At 45.0% G+C, this 17,496-nt stretch overlaps 1 protein-coding gene across 2 annotated transcripts; it reads right to left on the bottom strand.

Moving 5' to 3' along the window:
• Positions 1–8,506: 8,506 nt before the first annotated feature.
• Positions 8,507–13,820, bottom strand: LOC111970346 (C->U-editing enzyme APOBEC-2-like). 2 transcript variants are annotated; one of them, XM_023997028.2, is made up of 4 exons: positions 13,285–13,820; positions 10,669–10,893; positions 9,975–10,289; positions 8,507–8,881 (listed from the first exon to the last, which is right to left on the bottom strand). In XM_023997028.2, exons 1-3 carry the CDS (start codon positions 13,590–13,592, stop codon positions 9,986–9,988), a joined length of 837 nt encoding a protein of 278 aa, XP_023852796.1. In that variant the 5' UTR covers positions 13,593–13,820; the 3' UTR covers positions 8,507–8,881; positions 9,975–9,985. The 2 variants fall into 2 exon arrangements, with proteins under 2 accessions (XP_023852796.1, XP_023852795.1); XM_023997027.2 differs by having other exon boundaries at positions 9,981–10,289; positions 13,285–13,818.
• Between the last annotated feature and the right edge of the window lie 3,676 nt (positions 13,821–17,496).

The raw sequence follows: 17,496 nt of genomic DNA on the forward strand, positions 1-17,496 counted from the left end.
GGCGCAGTTGCGATACCAGGCGGTGATACAGCCCGACAGGAGACAAATTTCTTCAGCCTCCTGAGGTTAAAGAGGCACTGTGTGGGTGGACCGTTATAGATTTCTAGATGTGTATAAGAGACAGGTGTGTGTGTGTGTGTGTACACGCGCATAATAGTAAATGTGCAAATGTGAGGGTTTGTATTGAGTCTCATTCTCTGTGGGTACAGTAACTGTCTGTTTTCTTCTAGAAGGGCCTTTGAGCAGCGTCTCCTCAGTTTGTGTCTCACCTGACGGACACACAACACACACATTCATTCTCTGTCCTCTCCCACCATCTCCTCTTTAGTAAATAAGATTCATTATCATGCCAAAATGTCAGACCTGTTTGCTTCAAACTATGCAACAGAATTCTCCTATTAGAATATGGTTGATTCATTTCCTCAATTCTCCTCTCAACACACTCTCTCTCCTTCTCTCGCTCACTCTCTCTTTCTCTGTTTATGTGTGCTTGTCTGTCTCAATGGATCCAGTTGTTTCCCATATTTGAGTTCTTTCTACTAACTAAACAGAAGTGTATAATGTATGTATGTATGTGTGTACACGATGTGCAAGCACCCTGAATTGTTCTTTACTCTGTTGTAATAATGATCATGTTGAATGCCTTGGTCTTTATGTCCTGTAGTTTGAATTTAACAGAACAAAAAATGATAATCAAGCAAGAAAGTTATTATAAATATAAATATATATATATAAATATATACAAATCTATATACATAAAATAAAGCCATTGGGATTTGAAATACATTTGTTTCAGGGTGATTCTTTGTGTGATGGTTCGTTGTAATGRATTTGTTTCAGGGTGATTCTTTGTGTGATGGTTCGTTGTAATACATTTGTTTCAGGGTGATTCTTTGTGTGAWGGTTCGTTGTCTTGTGATTCAAGTCAACTGATCCTGTGTTCAACCACAATTCCACTGAACATATATTTTTGTAAAGTCTATGATACAGTATCACATGATCCTTCCTCTCCAAATCATTCAGATGACCTTTTAGACCTTCTGATTTTGGAAGAAAGAGGTCTATGAACCCAATTTTCCAAGAATAGAGATGCCTCTCCAAGAGTGTAAGAAAGAGACATTTATTTATCCTCCTTGTCTATTCTCTTCATGTTCATCAACCTCTTTTCATTTTGGATCTCTCATTGTCGGAAATATAATTTTCTTCATTTCTATGTCAAGGTCAGAAAGGCTTTCATTATGATTTAATAAGTGGTCCAACAGCGCTAATGTGGCTAACATTGGTAGTACAGCCATCAATCAGCGTGGCTGCAGTGTAACGTTAGTGTACAATCCATCAAATTCCCTACTTTATCTATAGAGTCAACGGACTGTAGCCACAAGAACTGTACCATGTTTTGTAGCTGAAAAGGACTGTTGAAATTATAGATCTATTTGCCACATGAATCAGTTGAACTGGTATTTGGGCAACAGTTTGGCCCCAAAACATTTACAACAAAGACATATTGGCATAGTAAAATAAACAATCATATTAAAATCCAATGGTATTCACTAAGTTGATGGTTTCAAATCAAATTGTATTGCTCACATACTGTACACATATTTAYCAGATGTTATTGCGTGTGAAGCAAAATGCTTGAGTTCCTAGCTCCAGCAGTGCAGTAGTATCTAACAATTCACAACAATACACACAAATCTAAAAGTAAAAGAATGGAATTTAAGAAATATATACATATTTGGATGAGCAATGTTGGAATGGCGTTCACTAAAATACAGTAGAATACAGTATATACATATGAAATTCGTAAAACAATGATTCCATGACTATATACATAGGGTAGCAGCCTCTAAGGTGCAGGGTTGAGTAACCAGGTGGTAGCTGACTAGTGATGGCTATTTAACAGTCTGATGGCCTTGATAGAAGGTGGTAGCTGGCTAGTGATGGCTATTTAACAGTCTAATGGCTTTGAGGGCCCAGACTGGCCACCCCTCATAGCTTGGTTCCTCTCTAGGTGTCTTCCTAGGTTCTGGCCTTTCTAGGGAGTTTTTCCTAGCCACTGTGCTTCTACACCTGCATTGCTTGCTGTTTGGGGTTTTAGGCTGGGTTTCTGTACAGCACTTTGTGACATCAGCTGATGTAAGAAGGGCTTTATAAATACATTTGATTGATTGATTAAATTTGATTGATAGAAGCTGTTTTTCAGTCTCTCTGTCCCAGCTTTGATGCACCTGTACTGACTTCGCCTTCTGGATGATAGCGGGTTGAACAGGCCGTGGCTCGGGTGGTTGAAGACGTTGAGGATCTTTTTGGCCTTCCTGTGACATCAGGTGCTGTAGGTGTCCTAGAGAGTAGGCAGTGTGTCCCAAGTGATGCGTTGGGCAGACCGCACCACCCTCTGGAGAGCCCTGTAGTAGCGGGCGGCGCAGTTGCGATACCAGGCGGTGATACAGCCCGACAGGAGACAAATTTCTTCAGCCTACTGAGGTTAAAGAGGCACTGTGTGGGTGGACCGTTTCAGATTGTCAGTGATGTGTACTCCTAGGAACTTGAAGATTTTCACCTTCTCCACTGCTGTCCCGTCGAAGTGGATAGGGGCGTGCACCCTCTGCTGTCTCCTGAAGTCCACAATCAGCTCCTTCGTTTCGTTAACGTTGAGAGAGAGGTTATTTTCCTGGCCCCACTCCGCCAGGGCCCCTCACCTCCTCCCTGTAGGCTGTCTCGTCATTGTTGGTAATCAGGCCTACTACTGTTGTGTCGTCCTCAAACTTGATGATTCATTCCATCACCCATGACACAGTGAAGGGTGAACAGGGAACACAGGAGGGGGCTGAGCACATACCCTTGTGGGGCCCCTGTGTTGAGGATCAGCACAGTGGAGGTGTTGTTTCCTACCATCACCACCTGGGGGTGGCCCGTCAGGAAGTCCAGGACCCAGTTGCACAGGGCAGGGGTTCAGACCCAGGGCCCCGAGCTTAATGTTGAGCTTGGAGGGTACTATGGTGTTGAAGGCTAAGCTATAGTCAATGAACAGCATTCTTACATAGGTATTCCTCTTGTCCAGATGGGATAGGGCAGTGTGTAATGCGATGACGATTGCATCGTCTGTGAATCTATTGGGGCGGTATGCAAATTGAGTAACTGAGCTAAACGAGTAACTGAGTAGCACTCACTTCCGTCATCATGAAGTGCTTTGAGAGATTAGTCAAGGATCATATCACCTCCACCCTACTTGACACCCTAGACCCACTCCAATTTGCTTACCACCCCAATAGGTCCAAAGACAACGAAATCGCAATCACACTGCACACTGCCCTAACCCATCTGGACAAGAGGAATACCTATGTAAGAATGCTGTTCATCGACTACAGCTCAGCATTTAACACCATATACCCTCAAAACTCGTTCATTAAGCTCGAGACCCCTGGTCTCGACCCCGCCCTGGCAAACTGGGTCCTGGACCTTCTGAGGAGCGACCCCCAGGTGGTGAGGGTAGCGAAAAACATCTCCACCCCGCGATCCTCAACACTGGGGCCCCACAAGGGTGCTTCTCAGCCCTCTCCTGTACTCCCTGTTCACCCATGACTGCAGTGGCCATGCACGCCTCCAATATCAAATCATCAAGTTTGGCAGATGACACTACAGTGGTAGGCTTGGATTACAACAACGACGAGACGGCACAGGGAGGAGGTGAGGTGTCAGGAAAATAACCTCACACTCAACGTACAAACAAAACCAAAGGAGATGATCGTGGACTTCAGGAAACAGCAGAGGTAGCACCCCCCTATCCACATCGACGGGACAGTAGTGGAGAGGGTGGAAAGTTAAGTTCCTCGGCCGTAACACATCACAAACAAACTGAAATGGTCCACTTACACAGACAGTGTGGTGAGTAGGCCGCAACAGCGGCGCCTCTTTCAACCTCAGGAGCTGAAGAAATGTGGCTTGTTCATCTGAAAACACTCAGCAAACTTTTACAGCATCGGCACAATCAAGAGCATTCCTGTCAGGCTGTATCACCGCCTGTATGGCTACTGCTCCGCCCACAAGCAACAATCCCAACGGGCGACGTAAGACTCTCAGCAGGGTAGTGACGTCGAGGCAGTCAGAACGCATCACCTGCGGGCCAAACTACCTGCCCTACAGGACACCGTACACCACGCCGATGGTCACAGAAGGCCAAAAGATCATCAAGGGACAATAACCACCCGAGCCATCTGCTTGTTCACCACCTATCATGATGAACATCAAAGGCATCAGACTGTTAAAACAAAGTGACTGCCTGCCAAGCAATACTGACTCAAATCTCTCAAAATCTCTAGCCACATTTAATAATAAAAAATCGGATGTAATAAATGAATCACTAGTCACTTAAACAATGCCACTTATATAAGTTTACAATATCTCTACATTACTTAGTCCTCCAATATGTATATTACTGTACTCTATACGCATCTACGGCCATCTGCCTATCGCCGTTCGCAATCGCCTCATCCAGTAATATTTAATATGATAACAATATTCTTATGCATTCCTTTACACTTGTGTTAACCGGTAGGTTTTGGAATTGTTAGATTACTTGTTAGATATTACTGCATGGTCGCGAACTAGGAAGCACAAGCATTCGCTACACTCGCATTAACATCTGCTAACCATGTGTATGTGACCAATAAAATTTGATTTGATTTGCTCTGATTGGTAAAAGAAGAAAGAAAAAAAAACGTGGTGACAGATATTGTCTTGTTCAGTGAAGCGTAGTAGGTTTGCAATTCAATAAACTGCAATTCAATTAATTGGCTTTGTCTCCTCACCCTGATCTGAAAATACAAGACTGGTGACAATGTCATTGTGTTGGAACTTTTCATGCCAACATGGTGACCATTGAAATTCTAAGCATCAACCTAAGTTTGCTTAATTCTGTCTATGTAGCGTTACTTTGCAGATACCGCTGCACTGTAGTCATGTACTGAAGGAGATTACAACTAGTCTTTATCTAGTTGGTTGCTGGTCAGAGGTCTTCAACAATGAGAGAATCCAGCATAATAAATGCATTCTGTAACTGCCAATTCTTTCTCTCTCTCTCTCATTCTGCATCTTTCTATCGCTCTCACTCTCTCGATTGCTCTTATTCTCTCACTTGCTCTTATTCTATCCGTCTATATCCCTTTCTCTCTTTCTCTGTATCTCTCTCCACCCCTGTTATACACCCACAGACCTTTAACAGCAGGCTACATTTCTCACCTAGGGAAACCTGGCCCGGAAAGTGTTGTCAAGACGACTGCATTTCCAATGGCAACTCTCTTGGTGTCATGGTAACGGGAGACTTTACTGTGGGAGGTTCATTAGGAGGAGGGGGTTCATGTCAGACCTGAAGAACAGAACAGCTCTAAGGCCACCCGATCTGAGGACACCCACTCTAAGCGGGCCACCACGATCTGAGGCCACCCACTCTAAGGACAAGGCATGTTAACTAGAGGGGAGGTGGGTATGCTAATAGAGGAGTTCAACCTGCTCACTACAACCGCCCACTCACATCTCTTCTGTTTCTTTATGCTTGTGCTACAGTTTGTTGACTGACACTCAAGTTGAATCCGAATGCTCCTCAAAATACCCATAACCCAAAGGATCAAGATGTTACTGAATAGCCTTTGTCTTGTGCTTCACAAACCCGTTAAATAAGTTGATTTTAGTGTGCAATGGAATAACACAAGCACCCCTGTTCTAAGCTGTCATTCATAGGTCTTTCAAAATTGTTTCTTTGAGAAAAATTGTTGGACAATGCTGATCGCTTGGGAAATGGAATTTCCTTACAGTACTTGTGTATTAACCAGACAATGTAGACAGTACCTCAACCTACAGAAGCTATCCCAACCCCAAGTCCTGAGCATCACAGGAATTCAATTATACTGACACAAATAATCTGATAATCATACGTTTTCCCCTATATATTTTTCCCCGTAATATATTATCAATGGCAGATCATGATTGGTGTCTCACTATTTGTGGAAGGAAAAAAACTYAGTGCCATTTTGTCTTTAGACACGTTGTGTGTCTGTGACTGTAGCCTAATTAACGAGGGGTGTGGGTGTATGTGTGAGGTCAGCTAGTGTGTGTGTGTGTCAGGGAGGGAGGGGGATAAAAGGCTAGTGTCACCCTCTCTAGGGGCTAATACACTAAGTGACTGAGGAATCGGGGAAGACTATAGCTGTATCAGGAACTATGTAAGTACACCTTCTCATCTCCTATAGGTAAACTGTCTGGAGATGTGGATTTGAATTGCCCATGACACTGACTAGAGGTTCTTGATTTTCAAGTGTTTGTGATAACCTAGCGTCAGGAATTTGTTAAGTGTGATTTTAGTAACTACATAATAATTACTTTGGTAAGTCATTTTAAATGTGTTAAGTTTTTTTATCATTACAATTCAACCATTATTTACCATGATCTGATATTGCCATGTATGATATCCTTTTATCTATTAAAGAAGGGGTTTCCCAAACTGTGGGTACTACAAGGGATACGCAAGCAAACAAACTCTAGGCTGTACTTGCAGAGACTCCAATGCGTAATTACTAAAAGTCATCATGCCTTTTTTGTGTTGTCTGAGTGTTTGATTGATGATGAACAGATGAATACCTGAATGATGGATAAACATTAGCACACCAGCAATTTAGCTTGCTAGTTTTCAAAAGAATATGCAGAGACACTAGGTATACAGATAAGAAAAACAAAGTGAGTTTTGAGGAATACATTTTTTTGTGTGAATGTTTGATCCCTGCAGAAAATGCTGGTATCCTTAAAGCCTTTGCAGTTGGTCGCTGTCATGGTTCTCATCGTCTTCACAGTCAGTCGCTGTCATGGTTCTCATCGTCCTGTCAGTCAGTCGCTGTCAGAAGAATGAAAGGTACGTGACTGGTTCCTCTAAAGCAGGGGTGTCAAACTCATTCTACGGAGGGCCGAGTGTCTGCGGGTTTCTGTTTTTCCTTTCAATTAAGACCTAGACAACCATGTGAGGGGAGTACTAATTAACAACTTTACATAATCAATCAAGTACAAGGGTGGAGTGAAAACCTGCAGACACTCAGTCTTCTGTAGAATGAGTTTGACACATGTGCTCTAAAGCACAGGGATTCAACTCTTACGAGGTCAGGGGCCTGCTGGTTTTATGTTCTAACTGATAATGAATTGCAACCATCTGGTGTTTCAGGGAAACAATGAAAAAATGCAGTGGAACTGGCGTCGAGGTCCAGAGTTGAGTTTGAGGGCTCTAAAGGTTTCTTCCTCTATTTCTAACAACTTTTGAACATACTAAAGGTTGTTGAAGTCTCTTATGTGTTGCTAGCAAACTATACCCTACAGCTCTCTCCTCGAAGTCTAATCTCCTTTATCATATTTCTATCACACTGTTATCTGAACACATTACTGTATTCCTCTCTTCCCTCCTCCTATCTCTGCCTCCCTCTACCCCTGCCCTCCCCTCCTTTCCTCTAACTTCTCTCCACCCCTCCCCTGTCCCCTCCTCTTCTCTCCAGCAGGCGAGCAATGACAGAGCACCAGCTGATGCATGACCGTGGCAGGACCATGCAGAGCCTGAAGAGACTCATCTGGTTGTCCAGCCCAGACCCGCTCCTCCTTCCTGCTGTCCCCCGCCGCCCTCAACCCCATCCCGGGCTACACCCCGGGCCTCTCCCCTGCCCTCAACCCCATCCCGGGCTACACCCTGGGCCTCTCCCCTGCCCTCAACCCCATCCCGGGCTACACCCCGGGCCTCTCCCCTGCCCTCAACCCCATCCCGGGCTACACCCCGGGCCTCTCCCTGCCCTCACCCCATCCCCGGGCTACACCCCGGGCCTCTTCCCTGCCCTCAACCCATCCCGGCTACACCACGGGCCTCTCCCCTGCCTCAACCCCATCCCGGGCTACACCCTGGCGCTCTCCCCTGCCCTGCACCCCATCCCGGGCTACACCCCGAGGCCTCTCCCCTGCCTCAACCCCATCCCGGGCTACACCCCGGGCTCTTTCCCTGCCCTCAACCCTGTCCCGGGCTACACCCCGAGCCTCTCCCCTGCCTCAACCCTATCCCGGGCTACACCCCGAGCCTCTCCCCTGCCCTCAACCCCGTCCCGGGCTACACCCGGGCCTCTCCCCTGCCCTCAACCCTGTCCCGGCTACACCCGGAGCCTCTCCCCTGCCCTCAACCCGTCCCGGGCAACCACCGGGCCTCTCCCCTGCCCTCAACCCCGCCTCCGGGCTACACCCCGGGCCTCTCCCTGCCCTCAACCCCCTCCCGGGCTACACCCCGGGCTCTCCCCTGCCCTCAACCCCGTCCCGGGCTACACCCCGGGCCTCTCCCCTGCCTCAACCCCATCCCGGGCTACACCCCGGGCCTCTCCCCTGCCCTCAACCAGCCCTGCTGGCTATCAGTCTGGGGAGACCAGCCACAAGCACAAGAGGTCAGTGGAGAGACTTCTAGCCCCCTGAATGTTGCCCTTGAAGAAGCAAACATTAGTGCAGATATGAAAAATTATATTTGTGCAGATACAGTAGGAAACATCCTTCGAGGACACAGAAGGAGAAGGACAAATTATTATAACTTCAATTGTAATAAAAATAATAGATAATTTATACTTGAATTATAACCCAGGAGTGCATCATTGCAAAGCCTTCATCTTGACATTGACAATTCATCCACAGATGAACCAGCAAACACGTGTCCTGTGAGGACTCCAGAACGGAGAGTGGAAGCTGGGATAGAGAGTTCCATATGGTCTGGAGCTCGCTTCATAAAGGGATGTAGAGCAGGATGGCTTGACGCACAAGCACACAAACTGCTCACATCACTGACGATGCTGGGATAGTGGAGGTGGCAGGTGATGGGTGAATTCTAGAGCGAGTGAAGGAGAGAGAATATTGACATCAACAGCAACTCAAAACGTATTGACATCGCCTCATCAAAAAGATAAGAAGAATATTACACATCTCATGGTATGCTGACTAACCTAAAGGGAACTCCAACTAACCGTTATGGCTCTATTCAATCCGTATCGCGGAAGTACAGCGTTACAGCTCCATTGAAATTTAAAGGCAATATTTCCACGTTAGAGGAGACTGCATTCCCAGTAAATTCTGCATTTCGCTACACTCGCAATAACATCTGCTAACCATGTGTATTTGACCAATAAGATTTGATTTGCATATGTCGGCTCAATCGGAAATGACCTTTACATTTCTATTGTGTTATCTGTAACGCTGCAGCGACACAGACTGAACAGAGCCCTAAGCCTTTCTCTGAGGAGCAGAACTCCATGACTGAAGGTAAGCCTCCAGTCTTCAGCCCCATTCCTCCTGAATGTTAGCAGCTGCCCTCATTAACAGCAGTTCATCAGCCAGGGGAATAGCTGTATCTGTTGGTCTGTCTCACTGGGGTCACCCTTGTTAGCTTTATTGCTCTGGCCTATTGGGCTGGCCCCTCACTGGCTTTGCATGAGTTCCATCTGTGAGATGATCTCTGGGATCAGTCTTGTGACTGCATGTGTCTATGTGCATCCCGGCATACCTGCTTGTAAAGAGTTTGTTTCCAAAACTCTATATCCACCAATTTTTCACATTGTGTTTTTTCAACAGAAATGATTGCTTATGGGTACTTTCATGCTTGTGTAAAATATAACAGTTATTTGTTAGATATTTGTTACACTTCACTGTGTAAAAGCTAGCAGTACTACTTATTTATCTGAGAGTGAGCCCGATATATAACATTATGCAAAATAACATGATTATTTGTCTCTATGAAACCATGAAGTAACAGATTTTAAACAGCGTCTGTCATTGAACAATAAACAATAAAAGCTAATTTACCAACATTTCTGAAAATGGATATCTAGCTTTTTGGAATGAAACTCTTCATGTGTATCTAGCCTGCATAAATGTGCATATGTAGGTCTATCAAATGCATGCATATGTGTGTTCCTCTCCCTTACACTCACTGTGATCACTGCATGATGTCGGCCAGTTTCTCGTGGTAGTACTCATAGTTGTCCTGGCAGTCCTCCCAAGGGGTGAACGTTAGGTCATTGTTCTCTACAAAAGTGTCCCAGACATAGGTGAAGTCCATGGGCTTCATCATCCTCAGCTTGCACCCCGCTTGAGACAGAGCATTTAGCCCCGCCTGGATGTCTTGCTCCTCCCACTCAAACAGCCGGGCTGAAAATAGGGTCATCTTGACGGTCTTCCTTGCCCGGAGGGCCTCTGCGATCTTAGCCGCGCAGGCCGCACAGGGGCTGGATGACATGTACCTGGGACAGGGGAGGGGGTAAAGATTAATTAGGCACGTGATGAGGTCATAGAGAGGGTTCTAAACTTTTCATTTAGTGCTGCTAACTTCCTGTGAAACGGGCCACAGCTATCTGTGTAGATACTGTGTGTATGTATGTGTGACTGTGTATTTGACATGTAGTTACCAGGTGACAGTGTATTTGAGAGATACGTACCAGGTGACAGTGTATTTAAGAGATAGTTACCATGCAGGTGACAGTGTACTTGAGAGAGAGTTACCAAGTGACAGTTTATTTGACCGATAGTTACCAGGTGACAGTGTATGTGAGAGATAGTTACAAGGTGACAGTTTATTTGAGAGATAGATACCAGGTGACAGTGTATTTGAGAGATACGCACCAGGTGACAGTGTATTTAACAGCAGGGTCGTAGTCTGGGAGAGTCTGGAGGAAGAAGGCCTGCTCGGCGTGGGCTCCTGAGTGTTCATCCTCCAGGTAACCTCTCATCAGACCATCATCAGCTTTCCCCTTGTCCACCAGGTAACACAGGAACGTCTTGTTACGACCTGACGAGTACTCCACATTCTTGAACTGGAACTTGAATGTGAACGGGTCGATGCGGTCCCTGGATGGAGAGGGAATAGGGGGATGGGGTTCATTAACGAATGGGAGAAGGGATCTCTATCGTCAGTACACTATTCAAGGTTATGGAGGTCTGATTGAACATTTTGCCATCCCAAACTTAATTGATTGTGTTATAGTATGTCATATTATTATTATGAAGTGTTTCTTCTAACAATAACAATGTTATATAGTTGTCATTACATTCCTATGTCAGACAGACACGTAAACTCCATAGCTTGCATATTAAATATTTTTCAAACCCTCAGGTGGATATTTTTACTGAGACAAGTCAGGTGTACAGTTCCACAACATGACCTATCGGTCTGTTATAACAGCTGTTCACATGTGCCTATCCTTAGATAGCACCCCAGTTACTGTAACATATGTTTCAGTTTGGTTCTCTCCCACAAATATTTACACAATGGAATCTACAACCTGTATGCAGGATGGCTCTAAATACACTCCTGGGGGCATTTTACCCCCTGGATCAGTGACCTCTGTGTAATTTAAAACCAGACAAACAAAGACACACCGAAACAGGGGAGCAGAGGGGGTGGCTGCCTGGCTGGAACAGCAGACAGATGAAAGAGCTGCCAGCAGGGCAGGGCAGGGTAGAGCAGGCAGAAAGACAGAAGTACAGGGCTAATTTTAGTGGACTAGCTCTGTATTATTAGCCCTCTGACTCAATGACCCACTTCAACATGAACCATGGCAAGACCAGGGCAGGCCCAGCAGGGCTTTGTGTGGCCCGCGGCAGCGGACAAGATCACCACACTGGTACAGTGCATGGTCAGTACTAACTGCACAGGACAGAGGTACAGTACTATACTATCTAGCTAGAAACACAATTATATTCACAAACCCTGATCTTCACCGTTATTATAGCCCTAACCCTAAGATGAAAACAAGAGCAAATAGCTTATACTTGTGCTCATCAGTTTGGACAATATTGCCACGTTGTCCCTGTCTAGTAATCATCTAGGCAGTTATATTTGGMGATGTGGTCAGATGGTGATAACAGTCACTTGAAACGATAGTTTTAGTGCCTCACCACAAACTAAAAGAAGTGCATCCTCTAGCCTTGTAAAAACGACTTTTACCATATGTTCTTCAAATCTGTCACACCTCTCCAGTTCTTCCTCTCAATAAGGTATGTCCAAGGATTCTGGAAACCTGACCCAGTTCAAATGTTTTGATTATGAGACGGCAATTTTGAAAATGGCAGAGCCGAGTCATGTGTGTGTCTAATGGAGGCTTTCAGTGGATGGCTAGTCAACTGTGAAGTGAATCCTACAGTAATCATTGAGTAATCCACAGGCTCTGTCCACAGAGAAGGGTGTTGTTTATCCCTTTGATTTCGTCAAATATGTACAGTACATATTGCATTTTGTTGCAGTGTCAACAAATGTAACCCCCAACACAGTGACACCCAAAAGATGACAAAAAATCCACCAGATGGTGGGGTGATAAAAACAAAGCCAGAGGGTATTTCCGTACCCTGGGCCGCTCCTATGAACCAAGACTCTCACATCTCATCCACCCTGCACAGAATCCTAAATACAGATCAACTCAGAATGGAAAAATCCCTTAAAGCTGTAATTTAACCAAGCCCCTCACTGCTGCAACATGACCCAGTACGCTAACACACCAACTCACAGGGGATAACCCAATGACTGTTCAACTTTACAGGCCTCTAATGGTCAACCAATGAGTGGGCCGGATGGAATTTGTGGAAGCACATTTAAGCCCCCAGAAGTCAATTGAAATAAATGCCTGTGGAATTGATTTAACCAGATTCTACCAAACATGGAAACATACTCTATTATTGATTAGATAAGCAGACAACACTATGAAGATAATGAAAACTTTCGATGAAACTATCTTGTACAGTTTACCTTAATTTTATATATCATTTTACTTTATGGTAAAACTCGGTGGCTATGTTCTGCCTGACATTTGACTACTTATTTTAGAGTGACACTGCTGTCACAATGTTAAGTCGTATGGACAATCACAACAAAACCACTGTGGACGTTCCAGTGTGTCACAGAGTTCTAGTGTTCAACAGAGTTCTACGGTGTTCCACGGCATTCTAAACCCATTTCCTCCTGTCACATTGGAATGACAGTGGATATCTCTCTCCATAATGGGAGAAGCAACCCTCATCATCCCTCTAAAGGTCATTAGGCAACACTTCAGTTCTCTGTCTACTTTGGTAACAACTATGTAATTACTCAGCTATAGATATTAATTGCAGATTATTATACAGTAGGAAACAATACATGAATTGTGATTCCATGTCACTTTGTGCCCCCAACATAAAACATGAGATCAAAGCAGCAGGAGACAGAGACATACAGTACAGACACACATGGTATCTGTTGTCACCCACCCTTCCATGATCTCCCAAGGAGGCAGCTCAATGGGTTCGTACTCTCCATTTGCTTCGTTAGCCTCCACCGCCCCGTTAGCCATGTCTTTATTAGCTGTGGCTCCCTCCTCCATTGGGACCTCTCTGTTCCCCTCCACCTTCTCCCCAACCACCAGGACCTTTTCCTCTTTCTTCACTAAACTTGACTTCACCTCCCTCTTCATCTCCGTCTTCACCTCTTTCTTGATCTCCACCGCTGTCTTTGTTGTCCTCTCTTTCTTCCTCACCATCAGTTTGCTGTTGGTAGTAGCACCCTTCTTGTCGGCCATGGTGACTGGTCTGGGAATGGTAGTCCTGTGAGTGTGAGGTGTGTGTGTGTGAGTGAGGTATATGAGAAGGGGAGGTGGCTAGGGTCTGGGGGTTGAAGCAGACAGAAATAGGGAAAGAAGACAGGAGGGTTACAGAGAGAGAGATAGAGGGGGACAGGGGTAGCAGAGAGAAAGTGAGAGACAAGGAGTGGGGGTGAGAAGAAATAGAGAGGAGTGGTAGCACAGTGAGAGAGGGATGAGGGATACGGGGCAGGGGCAGGGCAGAGAGAGAGAGAGAGAGAGAGAGAGAGAAGAGAGAGAGAGAGAGAGAGAGAGAGAGAGAGAGAGAGAGGAAGGAGAGAGAGAGAGAGAGAGAGAGAGAGGAGAGAGAGAGAGAGAGAGGAGAGAAGAGAGAGAGAGAGAGAGAGAGAGAGAGAGAGAGAGAGAGGAGAGAGAGGAGAGAGAGAGAGAGAGAGAGAGAGAGAGAGGAGAGGAGAGAGAGAAGAGAGAGAGAGAGAGAGAGAGGAGAGAGAGAGAGAGAGAGAGAGAGAGAGAGAGGAGAGAGAGAGAGGAGAGAGAGAGAGAGAGGAGAAGAGAGAGAGAGAGAGAGAGAGAGTGTATGGATAAGGGGGACAGACAGGGACAGGCAGCTGCTGCTCTTACTCCAGCCAGGTCTATTAAAAGACAACAGGGGGGAGGGGACCTGACTCACGCTGATGCCCCTCTGTTGTAGCAGGAGAGAAGGCAGGGAGGGGAGAGGCAGGGAGTGGGAGGGACTCCAACGGAGCCTTGTATTTATTCAATTTAATTTGTAGTTGTACAAAGAGAGAGGGGGGGGGGTTGCAGTTTGGGAAGGTAGGGAGGGGAAGAGAGAAGTGCTTGTTGAGGGGAGGGTAGCTAGTGGAGAAAGCAGACTGATTGATATAAGGTTTGGGGAGGGGGAAGAGGTGGGGGGAAGGGGAGAGGGAGAGCGAGGAGGAAGGAAGGTGCTATAAGATGGAGGGTGCAGATGCTCAGGGTGTTCATGTCAGTGGGTTAATAGATAAACGATACTGGGCTCCTGATTTTCTGAGAGTAGGTTCACACTTTAGACTTGAGCTCTGGATGGTCTTTTAGTCAAAGGCTCGAATAGGGTCACAATGCTATCCAATACCTTGGATCTCAGGTTGAACGTTTACAGTCATAAAAGAGAAGGCCAATGGTGTCTGCGGATACATGATCTACATCCAATATGACTGTTAGCTAATAGCATTACCTTCTGACACACTGTGCTTGTAGACCTTCGCTAGTCTACTTTGTCACTGTGCACTTGTAAACGACATAGAATATGTTGTATACGATATGAGTTTGCCAGTGAAGATAATAAAGGAAACATTGTGACAGTTTACTTTAAATCGCCTCCACGGCCTTGGCCCATTGAACATGCTCTATTTTCACCATCCACTGCAGTGAACCGCTCCCAGTATAGAGAAACAGTACAGTGTTTAAAGAAACAGATCTGTGACTACAGTAATTCTTCCTCTGTGTACATCAATGCTGAGGGGTTTTTTACTATCTCCAGCACCACCTGCCGTGCTCCCAGCTTCCTAAAGGGTTCTCTGTGGGTTATCTCTGTGGGTTATCTCTGTGGGTTATACGTGGAAATGCAAAATGCCAAATAGAATTAGCTGGTCAGTCACCATTCAAACATACAGTCAAATAGTAATCCGCTGAATATGGACCTGATCATTTATACCAATGACGCTGTGATTATTAAATTATCCTCATATTACATTTTGCTTTGATTTGAGGTTTGGGATTTGAAGGCATACAGTATTAAAGCTAGAACCCTTAATTGAAACAATCACAAAGCGCTCCCTTTCGCTAAGAAGATATGGAATGGGGCTGGGAATATGTAACCACTCAAATTCATATGCAGAGCTATGGGTGGAAGGATTGACCATCATGATATCAAATGTATAGTTTTAACCATGTTTTGAAGCTATATAGTGTTTGTTTACATTTACATAGTTACAAACACTGGAGTAAAACAAGCTTATATTTGGGGTTTGATGGGGTACTACTGTTGAACTAAGCTCATGAGGCATTTTTAAGTTATATTCTCCAAGAATCAATGGAATATATCATTAATTTATAAGTCCACAAATGTATGTGGCAGCTAAGGATTCTAATATAAGTGGGTAGTTTGACACTGTCCTGCACTTTCACTGTTGTTCCACCAGAGGGGAGTGTGAGTGTGTGTGTGAGTAACAAGAGTAGGACGCTTCATTGACTATCACCATTCTCTCTCTCCCTCTCTCTCTGTCACACACACACACACGGTGAGGTCATTGCTGAGGTCCATGTCTGGTCCCAGATTCTCAGATATGAACATCACTGTGTGAACATCAACCAGTTAGGGAAGATGGGTAGAGAGCCCCCCCCCCCCCATCCCCTCAGCACAGTTTCTTGTTTTCCACTGCTTTCTCTCCTTTGCCCTCTTTCACTCTACTATCTCTCTCGCACGCTTGCTTGCTACCCTCTTTTCTCCTCCTCTCCTCTTCTTCTCAGCTCTACAGATCCCTTAGTACTGAGACCACTCTCTGGCCAGGGCGTTTCCTCTGTAACTCATTGGCCTGTGTGGCGGAGGGGGTTGAGGCTGAGCTAAAGGGATATGGGAGGGGGGATGGAAGGGTTGTGAATGTGTAACTGACATTTTCTCCTCTACCAGACCTTGGCTGCCCAACAACATACCAGTTCCCTAAAACCGATCTCACAATTACTGTTTGACCTGATTCAAGGTTGTTTGTTTCACTCATTTGTAACAAAATTATGTTGTGAAAGCAGCAGCTACTCTTCCTGGGGTCCACACAGAACATAAAACATTCCATAATACAGAACTTCATACATTTTAAAACGGCACACACAGCCTACATATCAATACATATTTGTTTTTTTAACTAGGCAAGTCAGTTATGAACAAATTCTTATTTACAATGACGGCCTAAGAACAGTGGGTTAACTGCCTTGTTCAGACACAGAACAACATATTTAACCTTGTTAGCTCAGGGATTTGATCGCGCAATCTCTTGGTTACTGGCCCAACGCCTAACCACTAGGCCACCTGCAGCCATAGAGTCGTGACCCGTCCTTCAGGGCAGGTGGGCAGAGCCCCACATAAAAAAAAATATATATATATATACAACTTGCCTGTTTTGCATGTTATTTTGGCATTAATATGTGTCACATATCAGTTTGCAAATAATGTTTAAAAAACATATAATTGAGATAATAAAGCCGCATACAAACATGGTCTTTTTTGTTTCTTGAGTAAGGCATCTCCAAAATGCAGGTGTTTATGTCTAGCGCAGTGCTTTCTGTGGTGGTGAGGCAAGCCAAAAGAAAATACAGAGCGCTGCGTTGTGATTGGCTCAGTGTTCTGTCACTCATGGGGACACTACGTCACCACCAAGTAAAAGGGTAGACATCAAAAATTCTAGCCCCTTGGGTGCTGCCATAGAGTTACTTAGACGTGCCCATCCAAGAAGACTCAAGATCATTGGCCACAGATAAAATGACGTCAAATCATGTTAAATGTGCAGTAGCTTTGATTGGACTGATAATGTCAACATCATACTTTCAAAATCTTAGCTAGCGGTCATCATCATGAATCAAGTCGACAATCTACTGGCAAATCCTTTTTAATCCTTATGGTATGAAGAGAAATTATAGATATAATGTGTCGGTGCTCATCGGCCATTAGATATAAACATTGCACAACAAGTTGGAAATCGCAAATTCACAATGAGTGGTTTGGAAGGAATCAGTGACAGTGGCTGTGTGGTCCCATATCTGGGATTACGGGGCACTTTGTCAATAAAGCATGATTTGTGCCACGCTCAAAAACTACTGTTAACTCGAAACTGAGAAAACTTGACTTCAATGA

Source organism: Salvelinus sp. IW2-2015, linkage group LG11, assembly GCF_002910315.2.
Source record: "Salvelinus sp. IW2-2015 linkage group LG11, ASM291031v2, whole genome shotgun sequence".
Classification (NCBI taxonomy): Eukaryota; Metazoa; Chordata; class Actinopteri; order Salmoniformes; family Salmonidae; genus Salvelinus; species Salvelinus sp. IW2-2015.

Bases quoted from the DNA above. Each gene is read 5' to 3' on its own strand.
- LOC111970346 (XM_023997028.2), bottom strand. From the start codon at position 13,592: ATGGCCGACAAGAAGGGTGCTACTACCAACAGCAAACTGATGGTGAGG. The intron at 10,894-13,284 runs GTGGGTGACAAC...CTCTCCATCCAG, and splicing joins CCTTGGGAGATCATGGAAGG to GGACCGCATCGACCCGTTCA. The intron at 10,290-10,668 runs GTGCGTATCTCT...CCCCTGTCCCAG, and splicing joins GTTAAATACACTGTCACCTG to GTACATGTCATCCAGCCCCT.